Source organism: Falco biarmicus, chromosome 1, assembly GCF_023638135.1.
Source record: "Falco biarmicus isolate bFalBia1 chromosome 1, bFalBia1.pri, whole genome shotgun sequence".
Lineage (NCBI taxonomy): Eukaryota > Metazoa > Chordata > Aves > Falconiformes > Falconidae > Falco > Falco biarmicus.
The window spans coordinates 36879125-36900941 of NC_079288.1; the positions used below are offsets into that span (position 1 = coordinate 36879125).

General features: G+C 41.6%; 1 protein-coding gene across 2 annotated transcripts; it reads left to right on the plus strand.

Moving 5' to 3' along the window:
- The first annotated feature begins 3093 nt into the window (after positions 1 to 3093).
- TMEM233 (transmembrane protein 233) lies at positions 3094 to 21325 on the plus strand. 2 transcript variants are annotated; one of them, XM_056354187.1, is made up of 4 exons: positions 3094 to 4441; positions 11564 to 11698; positions 19155 to 19243; positions 19474 to 21325. In XM_056354187.1, the coding sequence occupies exons 1-3, from the start codon at positions 4253 to 4255 to the stop codon at positions 19179 to 19181; spliced, it is 351 nt and encodes a 116-aa protein (XP_056210162.1). In that variant the 5' UTR covers positions 3094 to 4252; the 3' UTR covers positions 19182 to 19243; positions 19474 to 21325. The 2 variants fall into 2 exon arrangements, with proteins under 2 accessions (XP_056210162.1, XP_056210171.1); XM_056354196.1 differs by lacking the exon at positions 19155 to 19243 and having other exon boundaries at positions 3103 to 4441.
- The last annotated feature ends 492 nt before the right edge of the window (positions 21326 to 21817 follow it).

The following is a 21817-nucleotide window of genomic DNA, read 5'->3' on the forward strand; positions in this document are numbered from 1 at the left end:
CCCAACAACAAAAACAAAAAAAACCAAACCCCACCCAAACCCCAATGTTTTCTGCAGCTGGAATTTGGTAAAAAAGACAGTTCACCTCAGTATACTATGATAGAGGCTTCTAAGCAAAGACCTATCAGTATATTTGAACACTGAAATATATAAAATGTACAGAAGGACTGATTTAGCAGTAAGACTGTAAAGAGGAAAAGCTGGAGACCCTGGTTCATTTGGCATTGTTCCATTTGTAAAACAGGGATGTTTTTTACTGTCATGAGATATTTTGTTGATGTATATAAAAAACTTCAAATTACTGTGCAATGGATACAGGATGAAAATTTTGGACATTGAACTACTTCCACTTTATAGTTTTCCCTTGGGATTCAGGTTTACTGTTTCCTCAGGAAGGATGAAGTATGGCTAAATGTTGGAAGATGCTTGGGAGGATTTTTTCTTCAGTTAAGTAGAACTGAGCTTGGAGCCTTATCTGGCCATTGACTGTTAACTGTGATCTCCTTCCCTGAAAGTGATGTTTAAGTCTGGGTGGAAAAAGGTTGCTGTGAACATTTAGTCTGCTGGTTGGAAAGGCTGAGTCCATGATCTAGCCAGAAAACAACAGTTCTTTTGGAAAAGTTTAATAGTGTTGTTCAAAGGTCTCCTTTATTATTTCTGCAGTCCTTTTTTCTGCTGAATAACCCAGAAATGTTGGAAACAGAGGCAATGTTAGGCAGCTGTGTAACCATACTGAGAAATAACAGTTTGTTTTAGAAAGGCACTGCCTGCATTACTGTCAGGCTACTATTTCTCCACTGGGCACACTGCACTTAAAAATTTTCAGTTGCTCTTTTTTTTCTTTTTCTAAGAGTAGTTGGGAAAGAGCAATGTGTTCATTTCTGCCGTAGGAAAGCAGAGAGCATGATCTGAAATTAGGTTTGTTGAATGTCACCAGCCCTGCTCCGTAGGGATTGACTGTGCTAGTCAAACAGTCCCATATAAGGCATTTGGTGACGCACTGTTCCAGCAAGAACTGTGATCTGTAAATGCCTCCCATACCTCACACCAAGCTGGGGAAGCCTAACCCATCTGACCAGTCTCTCAGGCCAGTACAGGGTCCCACCAGCTCCTTCTGGTGTGACTCCACTTGAGAAGAGTTCATAGTGGTTAGGATTTGCAGAGACTCTGCTGTCTTAGTGCTGTGGAGAACCCACAAGGAAGCTTCTTGTAACATGTTGTCTGGACATATATGTTAGTCCCAAACAACCTCTGAGCATTAAACTACCATTTTTGATCTTTATGTGGATGTTGACTTGTGTGTGCAGGCACTGGGACTTCTTTCCAGAACCACTGCAAACCATGGACATGCCTATGAGGACCGTCCAGCAATACAGCGAAGTGTGGTGGAGAGACCACATTTTACCTTACAACAAATCGTGCTGTCAAGCTATAGCACCCTCTGAAATCAGGGGAAGGAGACCTTTAAAAAAAATTTGTTGAAACTGTCATGTCTCTAGACCATCTGCTTTTGATAAGCAATTTAGCCAGCATCTTGCCTTACTCATATCACTGGGAAAATCTCTGCTTTCTGCAGTGATCAGTTTCTTTTTCAAGACTCAGCTTGAAGTGCAAGGCTGTAAGCAAGAATATTGGGTACTCTGAGTCATTCTTTTGGAGGTCTATTTTTATGATTGTTCTGCATGGAAGTATATCTTAAAACTCTCAGTTAATGTTCTTAAATAATTTTCATAGCTTTTTACTGAGCCATCTCAGCACAGTGGTTCTTCCCTCTGAGGTAAGAACCTTTCCCAGATTCTCAGGAATATAACTACCCTTCATCACTGCAGTCTGTGACACCAAACTGTTGGCTGAATACCTCCTTCTTTTTCTTTACCTCACTAAGTGGCTACAAGTCGGTGCCATTTAAAATTTAATCTTGTCCTAACAGGATCTACTTCTTGGATTTTAACCCACCTTCTACAAAAAAACAAACCACTGAATTCAGCTACAATAACTGCCTTATGACAGAGCCTCTTAATGAGAGCTCTCATTATCACAAATTGCCACTGAATATCTATAGTATCTTTTGTAGCTCCACACATCTCACCACTTCCTGTCTTTTGCTTTCTTTACAATCCATTAGCATCCCTTAGCAGCCTCACTGGAACAATTCAAGTTTTTACTGTTCCTAGAAATTGGCAAGGAACCCCAAATTCTACTATTAGGTCTGTGTCTTTGAGACATGGGAAGGGATTCACATGGTCCAGCTTAACAGATCCCAGATTCTTCCTACAGTCCATGGTCCTCAGAAGGATTTAGTGCAGGTTGTTGGCCTAATGTGACTGATAACTCCACCAGCCTCTGGATCACTCTCTTGGAGATCCCCCATAAAGGCACTTAAATCAAATGTTTGATGTTAAACAGTAAGAATCTACATTCTTTCCTCATACTGCAGTTTCAAGTCTCCCTGGCTAATCTCTAATCAAAGCTGTGTAGCTTTGCCTTCTCTGTAGAGTTGGTTTGCCAGCAGCTTTTTGTTGTGCTTGTTTGTGTTCACCATTAATGGCTCCCTATGTGAGCTGGTTGTTGTCATTCACATGCCTGGTAATAGGTTCTTATTTACCTGTGAGTGTCTGAACTACAGCAGACAAACTCAAACTCATTAAGCCATTACAATGTTTCCCTGAAAGTGTTCTCATGGATTAAAGGCTTGAGCAGCCCTGGAAGATGCTGATCCCTTGCAGAGGGTACCTCCATGGTCTCCATCCCTACTGAAATCAGTACTGAAAGTAATTGTGTGGTGTGATGTGATGTGGACTGTGTTTTCTGAGCTTGTCTAGTGACTGTGTTTAAAGCCCTCTGAGAACAAACATATCAGAAATGTTACAGCTACAAAGAGCTTGTGCCTGAATGCTAATGGATACGTTGGCAAGCAGATGTAACTCGGTATTTCTTACTCTTTCCTAAACATACATAGATGTTTTGATAAATCAGCAGATTTTCATTCCGTGTTATATTCCAGACATGCAGCTGAGATATGATTAATGTCTATGAAAGTAAAAATACAGCACTTATATTTCTTATCTCCTTACTTTGTTGTCTGCTTTGTATCTTGTAGAATGACATCCAGTAACAGGAAACCATGGCTCCATTCAAGACAACTGCAAAACTCAGTGACAAAAGCAGCCCATTCATAAAGCTCTAAGCACACATTACTGTTTTCTGTAACTTCAATTAACGAAGTGTTCTTAGGAGCCAGGCAGAGGAAAATCTCAACTCCAGCCTTCATCTGCTCAGAAGTCTCTCTATTTTGCTGAATCTCCATGCAGGTATAAACTGATTTTTTTCTAGTATCACGTGGCAGAAACAGAGCTTATTACTTCCTGGGGGCAGGCTGTCATACTTTTCCTCACCAGTTTCAAAACCATGGTGGAAGCTGATCTTTATTTACTTGTTTTTCGGTGGTGCTGTTTTGGGGTTTTTTCCATGCGTTAGGATTTGGAAATAATGATTTGTTTCTTTGCTCCCCCTCGTGCATCCCCTAAAGTGGATTTCACCTTACACGTGTTTGGTAAGGACTGACTCGTTAAAATTTGGCCAAAATACTCTGGGCCTGAGCTACCAAAATGCTTTAAGTCGGTTATTTTCTGCCAGTCTTAAGTGTTTTTGCTAAATTCCGCAAGTCACTGGGGTTAGGAGATAAATCCAGCCCAGATCGAAGGCAGTGCTTTTGCAGACTTTATGCCACTTGCTGACGGAACTCACCGACACTAGAACAGTGTCTAAACAGCGAAGTTGTTCTCCCCGGGGGCAATGGAAACTCAGTTAAGTCGTTTAACTGCAAACAGTTAAAAAGTTACAGGAACGACCGGAACACCGAAGGCCATGTGGCTCCAGACCCCGCGGTGCCAGCGGCGGTGTGGCGGGGGAGGCTCCGGGGGGCAGGACAGGGACAGCCCAGGGAACCCCTGCCCGGCTCTGGCCAGCCGCCCCCGCCACAGGGTGCTGGAAACCCTCGACGGCTTTTGTTTGGTTTTCTTTTTCTCCGATTCCTCCCGTGAACTTGCTCCCGGGACGAACGACTTGGCATAAGAGGAGCTGCGGGCGGGCAGCCCCCCACCCCCGCGCTGCAGCGCTGCCGGCTGCCGGTCCCGGGGAGGCGCCGCGCCGCGCCGGGCGGCTCCCTTGGCTCGGCGCCGCGGTGGGGTCACGCCTGCCCGGTGCGCGGCGCTGGGCTTTTCCAGCCGCCCGCCCGCCGCACCGCAGCCCCATGTCTGCGCTCCCCGCCGGTGCCGACATCAAGAGGGCTCTGGATAACAGCCCCGAGACCAACATCGAAGATGAGCTGCCGGACGGGCCGCCGCAGCCGCGGCCCAAGAACTACCTGCTCCTCAGCATCCTCGCCTGCTTCTGTCCCGCCTATCCCGTCAATATCGTCGCCTTCGTCTTCGCCGTTATGGTGAGTAGCACTCTACGGGGTGCCCAGGCGACCTTCGGCTTGGGTGTTCGGTAGGGCGACCTCCGCCTCTCCGCGCCGGCCCGGCCCCAGCCGCGGCGCCGCAGGCCGGTCCCGCCAGGGACTTGCAGGAACAAAGTGGGGCTGGAGGAGCCGTCAGGGTAACGGGCATCCAGATGCCTTTTTAACCACTTGTCGCTGATGCATGTGGACTAAGTTAGGCGAGGCAGCAAGCCTGAGAGCATCGGCAGGCTCAGTTCAGGGTGTCCACGTAGCTGTTCCAGCAGCAGGTGCAAAATGTGGAGTGAAAGGCAGTTCCAGGTTTTCAACATCAGGCTGCCTAAGAGAGCAAGGTTTATCCCAGTTAACGGGATTTGTTACATCAACTGGCTTGCACACTGAATTGGACATAGTATCTGTGTGTGGAAGTGGCAACTGGGGAACAGAAATCAGATTTGCAAAGAAACAGATGTGGTTTCTACTTCAGCTAAACAAATATAATAGAAAGGCCTTTTTCCCAGTAAACAGGTTCTTTAATGTGGTATTAACTATTTGCTGGAAAAATACACATAACACTAATGATTGTAGGTGGTTGGCAAAAACCCTCATAAAATCGAGTGTTGAGTACACTGAGAGAGCAGCTTTACTCCTGCAACCGGTGATTGATTTGCTGCATAGTCCTTAATAATCCAGCAATCCTGTTAAATTCAAAAAGGTTGTTAGAACAGAGTCTTCTTCCTTGAGTTAAAAGTTGCAGAGTCAGATCCAGACTTTTCTAATAGTATACATGATCAATGTTACCAGTAATACTGCAATGTATTTCTGTTGTTTAGGAGCTGAAAAGGGTTTTAAAACATGTTGTGTATTTTCATCCTTTTCTCTGACAGCCAGGCTGAAAAGGTAAGTAAAAACACAGTTGTTACTTTTTGCAATTACGTATAATTATATCTAATATATATCTATACAAGAACCTATATCTAAAATATACTAAAGCATACTCTTTTAAAACTACTAAGATTGATCAGAAGCCATATTGCTTAAGTTTGAAAGTTACTTAAACGAGCTGTTCTGAAGGCATCTTCACAACCTTTTTTGTCCAGGTAAGTATTAGCTGTCATTTTAATTTTTTCTGTGTTTATTTTCTTTGTCGTTAACTTAACTATACAGCATGTTCTTTTCCTTGATTTGAGAGATTTAGTTCTGCTGGTACCCAGCATCCTTTCTGTCTGTGGACACTTTAGGTGCTATATAAAGTAATGAGAGCTGATGATCTGGGCCTGTGAGCATCTGTTCACTCTTGACAGTACTTTCACCAAAGCACTGGGGCTGCACAGAAGTTAACTGTCAAGGACAGAATTTGGCCTCTAAAGATTTTTGCACCCCATATGGAGAAATTTCCACCCACGCCCTAGTTGAAGTTCATGCAGGCTTTTGGAGTCAGGCTTAAGTAGCTGTCACCAGGGGATATGTAGAAACCAGGGTGGGAAGAGCACTTCCTGAATGCTAAACAGTCTGTGCAGGTCTCAGCTGCCCACTCTGTTAAAAGGGGGGAAACAAAACCCAAACCAATAACTTCCACAGTCTGTGAATCTCTTCTGTTTCACCATCATTCTTACCTAAACCCTTTCCTTTTCTGTGAAAATAACCTGTCCAACTTCTTTTTCACAGCCTGGTTCCCCTACTTTGTAGAGCTGCAACCTGTAACTGCTTTGTTAACCTCAGCTCCAGGTTCTGCATTTTAACCTATGCTGGTTTTATTTCCATTTCTGTTGGGATCAACATCCTCCTTCTCTTTCTTAGCTCATTTCCTAGAGTTGCTAAGGGTTAACACTGAGATACAAAAGTGGGTTATTTTCTTTTCTTGCAGAAGATACCTTTAATAGTCTGCAGAGCTTGCCTGAGATCTTTTGTCAGAAGAGATAAAGACCCATAAAAGTAGAGTTCTCTATAAATTTCCACTTCCTAGAATGGGCCTGGAAGGAAGAGTCCTGTTGGCTTCTAGAGGGGCATGGTTCAGCACCCTGTTTGCTTGTGTGACATCCTCATTAAGTGCTCTCAGTTCAGACTATTTTTTCCACTCTAAAAGTAGTCTGGGTTCTCACACCCCCCAAATTAAATGACAGGTTTGTCTTCAGTCTCTTCTGTCTCTTCTCCTGCTCCATTTACAACTCCAGCACTGGTTTCCTCGCTTATTTCTCACCTTTAGGGGCACAAACCTTACCATTTTAGATCTTACCTCTTTGACTATATTTTTGGAATCAACCTCTCTAAAGTTCTCCCTGTTGTGATGATAACCTTTGTTTGTTCCATACCTCCTTTGTGAAAAAAATCTATTTCTCATGATAGGGGTAAGAGGATAGCTAGTAGAATAGCCACTTAATAGCATCAGTGTGTTGATATATTGGCATTACAAGAGCAGCCCCTCAAACTAGTCGTTGGTCACTTGGAGGTGTTGAGGATTGCTTGGCATTTTTAGCAAATGGAGATCTGTTTTCCCCAGAGTCCTGGCCAGGGCTCTTGGCTGTAGGATTACTGATCTCAGTACCCTTCCGCAGTTTCAGCCAGGTGCCATCAATTCTCCTGCTTCCTGTTGCTTCCAGCAGCTATATTGCGTTGCTGTACAGCTATATTGTATTGCTATACAATTGGTTGGCTCCCTCTACCCCAGAGGTGCCATGCTCAGACTTACCCTATTCCCCACAGGCATCAGGGGCAGGTACCAAGTCAGGACACTTATGTGACAGAAGAGACTTCTCTGGTATGAGGCTGTGGCTAGGCAGTGTGTTACTGAGCTCTTTGGCTCCTTACCTGCAGCAGTGTAATTTCCTCTTGTTCTGAACCCAAAGAGCGCTGAGCTGGCAGTGAACCAGCAGTTGTACCTGAAACCTGGCTCAGGTGGACTGGCTGTATCTGACTCATAGAATCAGAGCCAGAGGAGGGAGGCTGTGGGACAACTCTGAAAAATCAATCAGGTGTTTCTAATACCAGCACTAAGGTCTGATAGTGGAACAAACCGTTGGCCTTTCTCAGGACATGGTAGTCAATTGTCTTGATTTCAAAGACCTGTATGTCAGACTAGTCATCAATTCCACAGGGCCTTAGGTTTGTAACAACTTAACAACAGTCTCTCAAAATGTATTTCTCTTTAACTTTTTGCTCCTGACTCCCTCTTTATGTTAACATATTTCTGTTTAATCATTTGCATGTTTTGGACAATTTAAGTGGTCAAGCTGTGACAATTTTTGCTCATTTGCCTCTGATAGTAACAAGTTCTTTGACTGCATTTGCCACCCTTGAACTCAGATTCCACGTCTATATATTAGTTTCCCTAAACAGACAGCAGACAAGAGAGTGGTAGAAGTCGTGGAACAGTAAAGGATGGAACTTGCTTTCTGAGGGGGTCACCTCTTCTAACTGGGATGCTGACAAGCCACGTATAGTGTGTTTGGCTTTGGTCAGGTCAGTGACTAGCATAGTGAGCAGTGTTCCTGTACAGCTGTACTTCTCTTTAGTTAGAAAGTTTATTTGGGAAGTTTATTATTTATATAGCTTAAGTAGCTCATAGGTACCTGGACATTTAACACCATATGGGACAGCCTGTACCGATTTCAGGAGGATAAAACAACAATGCTCGGGAGCTGCTCTTAAGCATTTTTTGCAGGGCCTTTATCTTTGCAAACTGGTAAGCTTTTCCTCTGCAACACCACTTTCAACCAGCCCCCAGAGGCACAGAAGTCCAGTGCTTGTTTGCATGCCACTATACAGCCTGTAGAGCAAATTCCCCTTTGATTGTGTCCTGCTCATCACCTGCCTGTTTCATTTGCCAAAAAAGCAGAGATCAAGTCTGGTTCTGAATTGCTCTCTTGAGTTCCCCTTCTTTCTCTTTCCCTCTTAAGCCGTTCTTACAGTGAGGAGTCATACTGAGTTAGCATGTCTCATTCTTCCTTTGGTCTGGACTAGAGAGAGTGTCTCATTTCCAGGCACAGCCAAATAACGTTTGTTACAGCCTGGCTCAGGGAAAGCCTAGAAAATGTTGATCAGAGAACCTCAGGCTGATCTGCCCAGATTTGTAAGAGATGTAGATGAGGATTTCTGAAGCAATTCAGTATTCATTCTGCTTTTGCTATAAACAGTGCTCTGGGAATGTGAAGCAGAAAATACACATTAAAAGGGATTAACAGTTTGTAGCTAATTCAGCAAAATTCTGTTCATATGAGGTTAAGTTGCTTCATTGTTGAACTGAGAATATCTTTTATAAATAGATGTGTGTGAACCTGGTGAAGTCACTGAGGTTGCTCAAGTAAATAAGCAGCTGCAGAACTGTGGCTTTAATTTAGTTTATGACTTCATAGCGAGCGAGGTAGCAGAAACCTGAGATATCATATGGTATTAGGTTGAAAATGGCTGAAACTTGTTTTAAAATTTGGACAGAGCAAATGTTGCACACAGATGCTGCATTCTGTATATATTGTCTAGCCCTTGGAAACAAACAGATGTAACACTTAAGGCTTTAACAGCTAATGTTGTCTGTGTCCAACGTTGAAAACTGGAAGCTTGATCCAAGGGCCCTTTGAAGCAGATAGAAGTAAATGAGTTTCAAAGCTTTGCATCAGACCCCAACCACTCCCACAAAACTCTTTTTTTCTTGAATGCTGTCCAAGTTATGCTATTTAATTTAAACCTCTTAATAAAGAAACTTTTGTCTCTTTCCTGTCTCTCCCAAATCCTCTTCTTTATCATTAATGCTGTTTTCCTCCTCTTCATTGTGGATTTATATTAAAATTACATTATTTATTAAAGTGCACAGGGTGAATTATTTATGCAGTACCTGCAGAAATCACAGGACATTCTCCAGCGTACCTAAACACATTAGTAAAATTGCACAGAACTGCAAGCTGGTGCTGCCATGTCTTGCTTACGACTCTGTCTCAGTCTTGAGACCATATGAATGGGGAGCTGAGTTTTAGAGTGTTCACAGGACCACTTTTAGATGTCATGTGAAGTGGGTCCTGTGATGGGTGGGAAGAACAGAGTTACAGGGATATCAGTGATGCTTCTCCATGGTTCTCCTTGTAGCTGCTGACAGGGGCAGGAGAAGTCAACCTGCTCAAGACCAAGCCAAGCTATTTTTCTCCTGATACTCCTTTTGTTGACCTCCCAAAATGTATTTTGAGAAAACTTAAGAAATCTCTTCTCCTGTAGACAGGAATGCTGAAAACAGTCGAATAACTTAGTGAGAGGAGCTGTGCCAGCCACCCTTTGTAACAGGAGGCTGCACTAGTGGAGAATCAGAGGTGACATCATTGTATTTGGCTGTTGTGTGTCTGTCTCATTTCCATCTCTTCCCTCTTTCCCCACTATGTTCTTTAAGTCCGCTAGCAAACCTCAACAAAATTTGAGCAGAGGTATTAGTGATATTCTTTAAGGAAATAAAATAGAGAAATGTTTTTAGGCATGTAGGCTTCAAGGAAGAGAAGAAATGTATCAGTGCTCTCTTTAAGGGCAAGATTGCATCAGCAGCTCGGCCTTTCTTAGACACCAGAGAATTAGTACCTGCACTTATCCTTGAGATGCAATTCTAGGAATATAGGCTTCGTTGCTTTGGGACTGTCTTGGCACGAGTGATCTTACTGCAGTGCTAACACTAAGGATGCATCTAGTCCATTAACTTCTGTGTGCTCACTAATCGACAGAACACACACAGATAATGCCCCTAATTATTTTTCTGCCTAGGAAAAAAGGCTCTACAACAATGCTTGGTATCCTCTGAAGTTCATTCCTTTCCTGCTTTCCGCAGTCTCAGATCTTTACTCTGAATTAGCTGTTGTTCTGTCTTTTGTTACAAAAAGTGATTCATGACTAAAGCACTTTTGTGATAGCACTTGGAGATACCTCATGCAGTCATTTTCCAGAGATGATCTGAATTATTTGATCCACAGCACAGTTCATTTGATCAGGTCCCCATATTTCTCCCCTTGCACTGGAATACTTACGGGATACTAAAGAAGAGGTTATGACTAATGTAATTCCCTGAAATAGCACAATAATGCAATCTGATAAAGAAGTCTGGACTCAATGTCATGGTTTATGAACTCAAACTCTCCTGATCTTATGAAATAATTCTTAGTAATAATACTCTCTTTAAAAATCCCTTCATATCATCTTATTCTCGGGAAAAGGTTTCTACAAACTGTGTTAGACTTGTGTACTAGAATACTTCAGTGTCCTTCACTGAATCTTTTCTTTAAAAATACGATCTGCTTAAAACAAAAATGAATTCAGAAAATCCTGTGGTCTGTTTTACAAAAGACTGTAAGATTGGGCTGGTCCTATCATACCTTGCAATCTTTGCATGTAATGAATATAAAGTATCTGCTAAATCATGGGTAGGTAGAGATAAACTCATGTTTGCTGAGATAATATCCATATGTCTGAATAATTACCAGTGTGTTTCAAAAATGCAAAGGGACAGAATTTCTAGTCCATGAAGGTGGTACTCAGATATTTTGTTCTGATGATCTATATTTCGTAGTTTTGGGTTTTTTCCCACCACTGGCAAACTACTTATTTTTTCTTCAAACTTTGTTTTGAAAAGTAAAACATTGGCAAAATGGGAAATCAGTGCGCTTTTTTTAAATTTTCCTGAGGCTTTCTGTAAAAATGCTGCCTATTTATGCTCCTTTTCTTGCTTGTGGTCCTATAAAGCTTAAGAGTTTATTTCACTGCTAGTGAAATGGACAACTTAACAGTTCACATTTACTACAAAAATACTTCTAGAGGTAAAAGCCACCAATTTATGCAGGTAGGTGGATTAGAGTAGATTTGACAGCTTTTATGCTTGTGTGTACAAGAAAACTCATAACATGAATATAACCTCACCACTGAAAGTAGAAGAGCTGAAGTTGCAATGAAATGTGCTGAAAATGAGTGGAACACAAAACTGGACTCCTTGCTTACCTTGAACTGTTGGCAGTGGATGTTTCTTTTTACAAAGCAAGTCACAATTTTCTGAAGTCCTTTCTACAGTACCACTGTGCACAGAACCTAATGTTAGTTCAAAGCAGTCACATTAGTTTGTGTACAGATTTCTATTTTTAAAAAAGTCACAAACTCTCTCTTCTACAGGCTTTAAACAGTTATAATCAAGGAGATATAGAAGGGTCAAAAAGACTGGGTCGCAATGCACTCTGGGTTGCTGTTGCATCAATTATCATTGGCCTTGTCATCATTGGAATCTATTGCGTAGTTCATTTCACAACGGTAAGCAAAATGTTGCTCGTTCCAATGCAAGCAGTTCTTCTCTGTGCATGGGCTACAGAATAAGAAACTAAAGATTGTCAGAACTATCTACTAATTTAAAATTTAAGGATGCATGCATGTTTTCCAAAAAAGCAATTTTTACTTATTTTGTAATTTAGAAAATTCTGTTGTCTGTGGTTAAACGCAAACTACTGTGTTTTAGCAGCAGTGGATTGTCTAGAAATTCTTGCAGCTCTACTGTAAGTTTTTCCAATTCAAGTTACTTTTTGGGTTTTCTGCCCCTCAGTTTTACCATCTGCTGACCAAGTGCATAGAGATCCTTATATTTCAGGTAATAAAGAGTCCCCAGGTGTTAATTTTCAGTCTCATAATTTGTCCAACATATCTTTTCACTTCGCAAAGAGAAGACAACAGTCAGCTACTATTTTACTGTTTGATACTAAGGTGACCTTAACTGTATCAAAAATGGATGCAAATGTCATTTTGATTTGGCTTGCTGTAGGGCAAATCATGCACTCTGAATGCTGTGTAATTGACCTGCCTTCATACACCTGGAACAATAGTGAATGTCAACAAATGAATCTCTGTATACAGAGAGGTTACCCAGATGAGATTATAAGCTTATTTGTAAAAGAGGATAAAACTAATTAGAGTATTGATATCCTTTCTCGAGATTGTGCAACAATATGTTCTTTTCTGCATAGAAATTTGCAGTTCCCATTAAAATAACCAATTTAAATCAATTTTTTATTGGTTGTTTTGGTTGAAGAGCCTTTCAGTGCACTGTACAATCTTATGTATAAACTATAAACAGAGATCACCTCATCCGCCACTGAAATGCAGACATCTCTGGGGAGTGGAATGGAGTAGCTGGTTAAACATGTACGACGTTTTCAGACAAAAACTTGGAAGAATGCCGTCCTGAACTGCAGGGAGGTGGAGACAGGGTCCATTTCTGTAGGATGTTAGTGGGTTGCGCTGCAGAATCAGAAGCTTAGTGTGTATTCATTGATTTCCCATGGATTTTGCAAGCATGAATCTGTCTTTTAGTTCAGCTTGTGTTGAGTTTGTTCAGCTCTCATAGATTTAAAACCAAGTTACTTTGAGGGGTGTGCCAAGTTTTGTAATTGACAGCAGCAGTAAATTCCTCTGTTCACTTCTACTACCTTACTCGTTGTTTCTCAGATAACGATAGCAGCTCAATAATTTTTTTTTAAGTAGGAGGGGAGAAGGGCAGCATGAGGAGTAGCAGACAACACTGACCTGAAGCATTCACACTAACCAGGACACACTACCTACATTTAGTTCTTCCGCTACAGTAGGACCCTGCGTGCTGAATGTGTGAATGCTTCTTTGTGCCTGCTGCCAGACATTAGTGGTAGTTACACTTTACATCTAGCTAGTGTTTGTAAACACCTCTCTCTCTCTCCTAACCTCAAGGAGTTAAGCAGCAGAAATAGGATAATACGACTTAGTGGTTTTTACTTAGGCTTTGTCTTTGAGGATTTTTTTTTTTAATTGGTTTGGGTTTTGGGTTTTTTAATAGAAAAATCTTTGTTAGATGGAAGCATTGCCAGGTGCCTGGGAACCCTCAGCACACTGCTAGGGTATTAGTTACTGTATTCAGTGATTAGTTTCCATAGAGGTCTCTTGGCCAAGTGGTACCTTGAGCTTTGTGAGGACTCGGGGTTTACTGGATTCACCGGGCTCTCTGGCTTTCTGGTCTTTTTACTTTGCTCCTTCTTCCTCTCGCTTGTCACCCTCTAAGAGCCCTTGCTTCTAAGAAAGTGTTAGACGGGAGCAACAATCTATTATTCTGTTGTGAAAATGAGTGAACAGGAGCACCCAATTGGCCTTTTCACCCTCCATGTTTACCTGAGTCCCCTTTGTTGCCTTATCCTTGTACATCTATATTTTACACTAAATTGAGTTTGACATGGCAGCTGTTGTGGATGGCATTGCATGCTCCATGCAGTTATCTCACATCCATTTGTACCTTGGTCATGTTTATTTACTAACAGCCATTTTGCAGTCTGCTAATGCGAAGTAATTTTAAATCTCCTCTATGCTAACTCTAATATAAATGCTTCGCTATTAGTAAGACAGTGTAAAATAGCTTTATTAGAATAATATGTCAGTCAGCTCTGTAACTGATTTATTTGATAACCGCTGGGCACAGATTTGATGTTTCCATAACCTACACATTCATTTTTCCTGAAATTTAGACTTCAGCAATATGTATGAAAAGCTTGACCTTTCCACCATTCATTACTGTGAGTTTTATCCCATGAAATTCATCAGCTACTGTATTACCCAGCTGCTCCTGCTGACATTCCTTGTGGCTTCTTTTGATCTTCAAAGGGTAACAAGTCTCATTGCAAAGTACCATTGGGAGTGCCTCCTTGTATTCTCCTTCCACATTCAGATATATATCTCTCCCTAGAGTTTGTTGTTTACCATCCTACCATCCGATTTCTAATCTTAATACTTTATCTGTTCTGCCATGACTGTAACAGCTTCTCACAGAGGGTGTTGCTTGAGTATTCATAAACCCTTTGATAAACTTCACTAGCTCATTCTGATTTATCCATCTTTGATACCATCAGCAGAACCATGTAAGGTGTAATGAATTTGAGGGGTGGATGAGCCTTGCGAGTTCTTCCACAATGTCCCAAGTCTGAGCTTCTAGAAAGGAACAAATCTGAGACATTCAAATCAGATTGGCAGGAGGGAATCTCTGTCAGTTGTTACACAACTTGATCTCTTGGTTCTACACAGCTTGATCTCTTGGTACAGAAACTTGGTTCAGGCTCAGCTGGCTTTGAAGTCTCCTTCAAAACAATTCCTCACCTTCTTCCAGGAGGCTGGCTACATATGTCCTGTAGGATCCGCAGGGCAAGAAGGAACCTTCCTTCTCCAGCCAGAAGTCACAAACTTCAGGCCTTCCCCATCAGGGAAGTCTCCAGCTCTTGTTCAAGTTAGTCTTTAGTTCCTTATACTTTGCTTTGTGGAGCTCAGGCACTCTCCTCTGCAGAGCCTCTGTGAAGACCCTGTTGGTCTCCTTTATTTACACCCCAATGGTCTGCAGTCTGTTCACTACCTCCTGAAGCCCTTTTCCCTGGAGACTCAGGGCTTCAGTCAGAGTACAGCTCACACCAGTGAGGCCACCAACATCCCAGCCCTGAAGACAGGTCCCTCCCGACAGCTGCATCCTGGACAGCTACATTCTAAAGCTCCATCTGGGTTAAGGCATCCAATATGTCAGGCAGTTGCTTCAGCAGTTTTGGGAATGCTGCCCTGTGGCTTACTATCACCACTGTTGCATGGTCCCAGGAAGTCCCTTGCTGTCTTCAACAGAGTTTCTGGGTCATCTTCTGTGCAAACTCACAACTTAATTGTTAAAAACCCTCTTTGCCACTCTTGAGCATCTCTCAGAAATCACTGTGAATTGAACACTGAAATACTTGATCTCTGGATGCAGGTTCCTTCAGCATTCACTGGAAAGTGATTTCCTCTATATCTCTAGAAGACCAGTTCCATGAGGTCAGTGCCTAACTTGCTGAATTTCAGTAGCCTCTGAATATCAAAACCCATGCCCTATTGAAACTTCCAACCAAATTTATCCATTTGTTCCTACATCTTCTCATCTGGCTTTTCATTACCCAAACCTAGTATGTGTGGCATCTTGCTTAGGAAAGGGGTTAAGTCTTGTGCTTTAAGCAGAGCTGAGGAGGGCTCCCATGGTACTCCACATGCCTCAGCCAGGAGAAAAATATCTAGTCAGGGATGCTGAGGGTAGAAATGGTAGAAGCTGCAGAGAGGAAGTACAAGAAATTCCTGCTTTGAGCAAACAGTGACGTTATACCCCCAGTAATACTGGTAGACTTGGGAAGAGGAAGACCCTTTCACTTTTAAGAGTATTTCTACTGCTGAGCCCCGAGCTCCTTGCATGCCGCCTTTGGTTTATTCACTTGCAGAGCAACAGTAGCACAGGAATAACAGCCCGCGACACCTACGTCTGCATGGAAAAAGCAGCCTTGACTTTTCATTTTGAAGATTTACTCAGTGCTAAACTAGCTTGGGGCTTCTACTGCTGCCTTGGAGAGCCTCATTTGTCTTTAACACCGGCATGTTACCTTTAGCAAATATCTATTAAGATATATAGTGATACATATATATCTATATATGTATGTATAGCCTGTAACAGGGCCCACCCAACACTTGGGAACCATCTATCTTCTGCAGTCATGACCCTGCATGTAGACAAGGGGAAGCTGTCACTTGCATCACTGGAGTAGCAGCCCCACAATAAAACTTGTCTGTATTGATCAGTGTAAACTGGTGTGTTCCTTGTTATGCTGAGGAATCACTGAGTGTTAAGCTGCAGTGTGTGCTGTATCAGGGCTGTCCCTCATTCCACACTAGGCCAAATGTATTCTTACTCCATTCTGTAACTTTTACCACCTTCTGCCAGCTTTTCCTGCACTCATACCTTGCCAGTCCTGAATGCTGAATTATGCTTCCACTGCTTGCTCAGATGTAACTTAAACTGGTGTCTGTGTCACTATTGAGTCTAGCCCTGCATATGTGCCCATAGGCATGTTGTCCATCAAGAACTGCAGTGAGAAAAGGGACATATCCTTTTTCCATAAGGAGACATCACTACAAACTGAAACAGTGCAGAGCTGTGTGCTGTAGCCTGCGTGTGCCCTTAATCTGCTGTAATATGTCCAGTTAGAGAGTGAATGGCAAGATACCTAATGACGGGCAACGCTTGGCTGTGAACCACATCCTGAATCATGCCTGTAGTTCTGATGTCCTTAAGAAAGAAGTAGTACACACACACACAAAAAGACAGAAGGGCTGCAGGGTATGAAAAAAAACTTTGTATGTGGACAGACAAAATAGACACAATGTTTTTGGCTTGGGAAGGAAGTACTTAGGAATTGGTATTTAAAGACAGTGAAATAAAGAGTGATTATTTATCTGTTACGAATGAGATGAAGGGGAATCGGAGGAAAGCAGCTTTAAACAAGGAGAAGGTACTTTTCCATGTGCTATGCAATACAGCTGTGGGACTTATTCCTTCTGTGGTTGCTGTGGATACAAAAGTACAAATAATTTGAAACAGCAGTGAGTGAAATTACAAAAAATGCTTAAATGTAAAGATGCAGATAGAATCTCTGGCTCAGAACATTTCTGAGCTGCAGATTGCCAGAGCTGGAAGGCCATAAAGGGAGAAATATCACCCTGGACATAGCCTTTCCTTATACAATTCCTTTAGGCATTTGTAATATGTCACTGTCAGAGATGGGATGCTGCAAAGATACCTGTTTGCTCTGACCCAGTACCACTAATCTTATGCTCTTTCGTGAAGCCTGTTAGTAGCCATTCCACTGACTTGAACGGATCTGGAGTCAGCCTTCCTGTCTCTTCCTAAGTATTTTGATCAACAAAACCTAATTATTTTGTCAGAGAATGAGGGCTCTCCAGTAGTTCGTAATCTGTGTTTTCAGAGCAGCCTCTGCTTTTTCTGAGCAGATTCCAAATTCTGTTTAGTTTTGCTTTTTGATAAAGCAAGATGTTTGGTATCTTTGGATTTCATTTGAGTCCCACTGGCAGGATTTAGGGAAATATAATCCTGGGCTGAAACCTGCCTACTTAAGTGAAGGACGCCCCAGGTATCCCAAACACTTTACTTAAGTAGATCTTAACATGTCATGTTCTCTTTTGTGCTGCTATAGAAATCATGTATTCTTATTCCATTGCTGGGTTTGCTGCATAACCTGTTAGTAGTTTGAAAACATGCATCTTCTTACGCCACATACTTTTAGACTGTGTCTAGTTTGAGTGATGCTTGACAATGCTGCTGAGGGCAGAACTAGAGCCCACATGAGTTTTGCTCCCCAGTTGAGCCACAAAGCATGTCATATAAAGCCTGTGTATTTTGTGCACCTCTATAGTGGTTCTCTGCAGTCTAAGCAAGTAGGAGCGAGTCAGAAATGTGGAGAACTAGTAAAAGGTGTTAAGAGTGAAGTAAAGATAAAAGCTTTTTCTGTAGAGCTCGGACTGAGATAGCAACAGTTTTGGTACGAGGAAGAGTAGCCAAAGTACTGAAGGAAAGGAATGCAAAAAACTCCTGCCAATGGACCAGTGTCAAAGATATTTTAATTCATATCAGAGGTTCATTGTCTTTGCTTATCTTCAAAACTGGGACCACAGGCAGGGTAGAATTATCTTCTGGTAGTAAGTTATGTGAGGAGGGTAGTCATGTTCGGTGACTTTGGAATTTCAGGCAAAATTATTATGATACTTTAATGCTTTCGCAGAGGCATGCGAACTTCTGACCCCTTCTGTAATCTCACTTGATCTAGAACTTCACCCCAAGGAAGTCACAGAAATACCACCTGTCAGCATGGCTTCAAAGGAAGACAGAAAGACAGCCAGGCTGTGCAGAAAGTACTAGCCTACACTGTTTCATAATCAGTAGGGTCTTAAATCAAGCATATGTGCAGTAGTGCAACATTGGTAGTTACTGGTAGAAGGAAAAGGAGTAAGCAATTAGACTGTGTACCAGGGACAGATGTATACATACATTTTTCTTACTAACTTAGAAATAATTCTTCAGCGGGAAAAGGCATGCAAAATTATTTTTAATATCTCTGCTGTCCCCTTCTTGAGACTCTCAAAAGCCTTTGCAGCCATTTCACTGAGTGACTGTCTCCGAGACAGAATAAACTGAGGGCTGGTGAGATGACAGGAATTACCCAGCCAGCCTCCAGATCTTTACATTGCCAGTCCTGTTCTCCTGTACCTTACCGTAGGAGGAAAAAAAAAAAAAAAGGGTCAAGGAAGACTATCTGCCTTTCACTGCAGGAACTGATGTGCCGGTAGCTGATGGAGCAGAAATTCTGAAGTTGGGGCATTCCTGTTGTCTTTTACCCACATTAGTTCTTGGTGTCCCCTTAGCCAGTGAGCTCATACTGCTGCTTTTCTATTAGTAAGAGTGCTAACTCATATCTTGATACCCTACATCTTTTTACCAGATTTGTAAAAAACAAAGAGCTTAAAGTCCTCTACCTGTCTGCCAGATGTGTTCAGTCAGCTCAGAGGCTGAGGAGTGGGCAAACACATGTAGCTGCACAGAGGCAGTGCGATTACATCAGTCTCTTTTCCTTAGCAAACCACATGAAAAATTCTGGTCCATTTATTTCATCTCTACATGTAGGAAATATCCCCACAATAGATTCTGCCCATTGGAGTCCTGAGTAGCATCCAAGAGACAATCAACACAAGAATTTGAGGGAACTTCTCAGACCTTTCATCCCCTAATGCAGATGCACAAGAGAGGTTATCTAGTCCTTTTAAGACGTGTTATGCATTGCTGTTTTATTTACCAAGTTGTTTACTGCTGAAAGTATTGTTCTTGCCCAACTGTTTTATGTGCTACTTCAAGGAAGCAGAGATGCTGACGACCTCATGAAACTTTGTCAAAATAAGAACTCATTTCCTGGCACTGAAAGATCCTAACTTGCATTGATTCAGGTAACCCAGTTTAAAAATTCAGTTCAGATTGACAGATGACCAGTGCCATTAGAAACTTAGCTCTGATTCAAAACTGTATTGAACCACTAATCTAGAGGGATGTTTGTTAAGAGAACAAGTGCCACTAATGTGGCATAATGTATCCATTAGACCTGTAGAATTAATAATTTAAACTCACAAGACAAACTTTTCCTCCTTTAAAAAAAATATGTATTTCTGTGTCCTTGCAGCATGCCATCTGAAGACCAGGACTGCATTTGGAGGATATCATCATGTAAATCTCAGGAGGGGAAAAAAGAAGAAGAGAAGGAAACCCTTCATTCCAGACTGTTAGATTTGACCCTACAAGTCTGCAGAGGCATGTTGCTTGCTGGTGGATGAACTGATAGTCCAGTTAGTTACTCAGCATGGCGTGACCAGGTTTTCAAAATTATTTATTTATAAGAAATCTCAGTATAAAGCAGCATTTTCTCTTTTACCCTAATGTGATCTTGCCCTAAGAACTCAATTTTCTTTCTCATTTACATGGAATGTATGCTGGATCTGTGATGCTCCCCTGGCTGACCCTAGCCAGACAAAGCTAATGTATCTAGACTGTATAGTACACAATGTAAGACCTGATGCACCGCCTGCTGAAGCTAGTAGAAGAACTCCTGTTGCCTCCAGTGGGTTTTGGATCAGGCCATTAAGGATTTTTTTTATCACTTTAAAATAGCCTCAACATAACACAATCATAACCATGGTTTTTTTTTTTATTTTATCCTGCTATGTGATTTTATAATGCTGTGGGCATACTCTGACTCAGCGGCTGCTTTCTTCTGTCATCCTCGGCTTTTAGGTCTTTACCTTGATTTTTAACCACCTGGGACCGATTTCAATCACTTGATTATTAAGAGACACTCTTCCATACCATCCATATTTTTCTTAATGATTTTTTTTGTTTTGTTGTCTTTTGTTGTTGAACTCCCTTGATTTAGCTCCAGTCCTGCATTCAAGCTGCACTGGTCATATGTTCCTCTTTAAACTTCACGTATGTAAAAAGTTCCTATTTTTTTTATCTGACAAAGATCTTTTTAAATAGATGTTCTTCTTCATCCTTTTGTTACTGTTCCTCCAGCAAGTCGCATAGTTTCATTGTGTTCTGCTTTGTTCATGTCTTTTTTTGTTTAGTCCATCCTCTCATCTTGCTATGAATAGTCTATATATCAATGCAGTTAGATGGACAGACTTTTTTACCCTTACATAGTTACCTACACTCTTGCTGATCCTAAGAGATTGCTCAGTGAACAGCTTTAGGTTGCAGAATTGATGGCTTATAAATTACTGCAGTTTCTTGATACTTCATGAAAATTTAGTATGGGACAGCAGCTTTTTTATTAGCTGAAAACTTTCAAATATATTTATTTTGTTGCACAAATATTCCATGTTAAAAGAAGAAAGCTCTGGTGAGCATTAAGACAGATGGCTACATCTTCAGCAGTTGTTGCTCCATTTGCTTTAATTGTTATTACATCTTCAAGCAAGCTATGCCAACTTAAACTTAGTCTCCTTGCACCAACATAAATCTGGACCGACACTACTCAGAAATGCATGGGAGTTTTGCAGGTGCAAGTGACAAAAGAATCATGCCTGGCAGGAGTACAACTACCTATTAATAATAATAATGATAATCTTCCAGAAACCCTTACCTGTTAAAGCATATGCCTGGAAGCAGCATGTATTTTCTGTGCCTTGATATTATACTTTTAGTGTGCTTTCTTGCTTTTTGTTCTGCCAAATTCTATATTTCGTTGAAGTCAGTGATGCATTGCCTATCCTTAATTACTCCAGTATAAAACTTCACCAATACTGGTGAAGTCAGTTGATTTCTTCAGCATTTACACTGATAGGATTTCTTCACATGGGAATCTTGCTACTGATTTTCATGATCTCAAGAACTGGCTTTCTCTGAACTCTTATTTGGTTTTTGAATACTATTTCAATGGCCTGATATGTCTTGTGGGACTTCTAGTAGCTTGCCTTATCAGATATGATAGAACTGTCATTGAGAAGTGGAATAAAATTACCTTTAATTCATGTTCATTCTGGTATGTGGGAAGTGTCTTTCCTAAATTTTGTTGCCTCTTCTATTCTAAAGCGTAATATCCCTTTTTCTAACCCCTTGGACAGTTTCAGAATAAAGTGAATCAAAGTAAAAGCAGGATTTCTGGTCTGCATGATACTATACAACTAGTCTGTACTGTAGCTAGTACATTCAGAAGTTGGTAGAGATCAGTTAATGGTCAAAATACCAGCAAGGTAGGCTCTTTGCTTCCTTTTCAGGATAATATCCAGAGTGCTGAGGCCTTTTCAAAATGGTCCCTTAGTGGTCTCTTCACTACCGTCAGGGGAAAGTGGTCAAACGAGGTCACCAAAGGAGGTCTCTCAGCAAGTAACAAGGTCACATTTCCACCAACTTGAATTGCTGTCATCAAAGTAAACACCACTGCATTGCTGCATTACAGTTTTCTATGTCAGTGTACTAAAAAATCAAAGCGTGTTCAAAAAGATCCATCCTTCTGCGAAACATTAAAT

Bases quoted from the DNA above. Each gene is read 5' to 3' on its own strand.
- TMEM233 (XM_056354187.1), top strand. From the start codon at position 4,253: ATGTCTGCGCTCCCCGCCGGTGCCGACATCAAGAGGGCTCTGGATAAC. The intron at 4,442-11,563 runs GTGAGTAGCACT...TCTCTTCTACAG, and splicing joins CCTTCGTCTTCGCCGTTATG to GCTTTAAACAGTTATAATCA. The intron at 11,699-19,154 runs GTAAGCAAAATG...TGCTACTTCAAG, and splicing joins GCGTAGTTCATTTCACAACG to GAAGCAGAGATGCTGACGAC.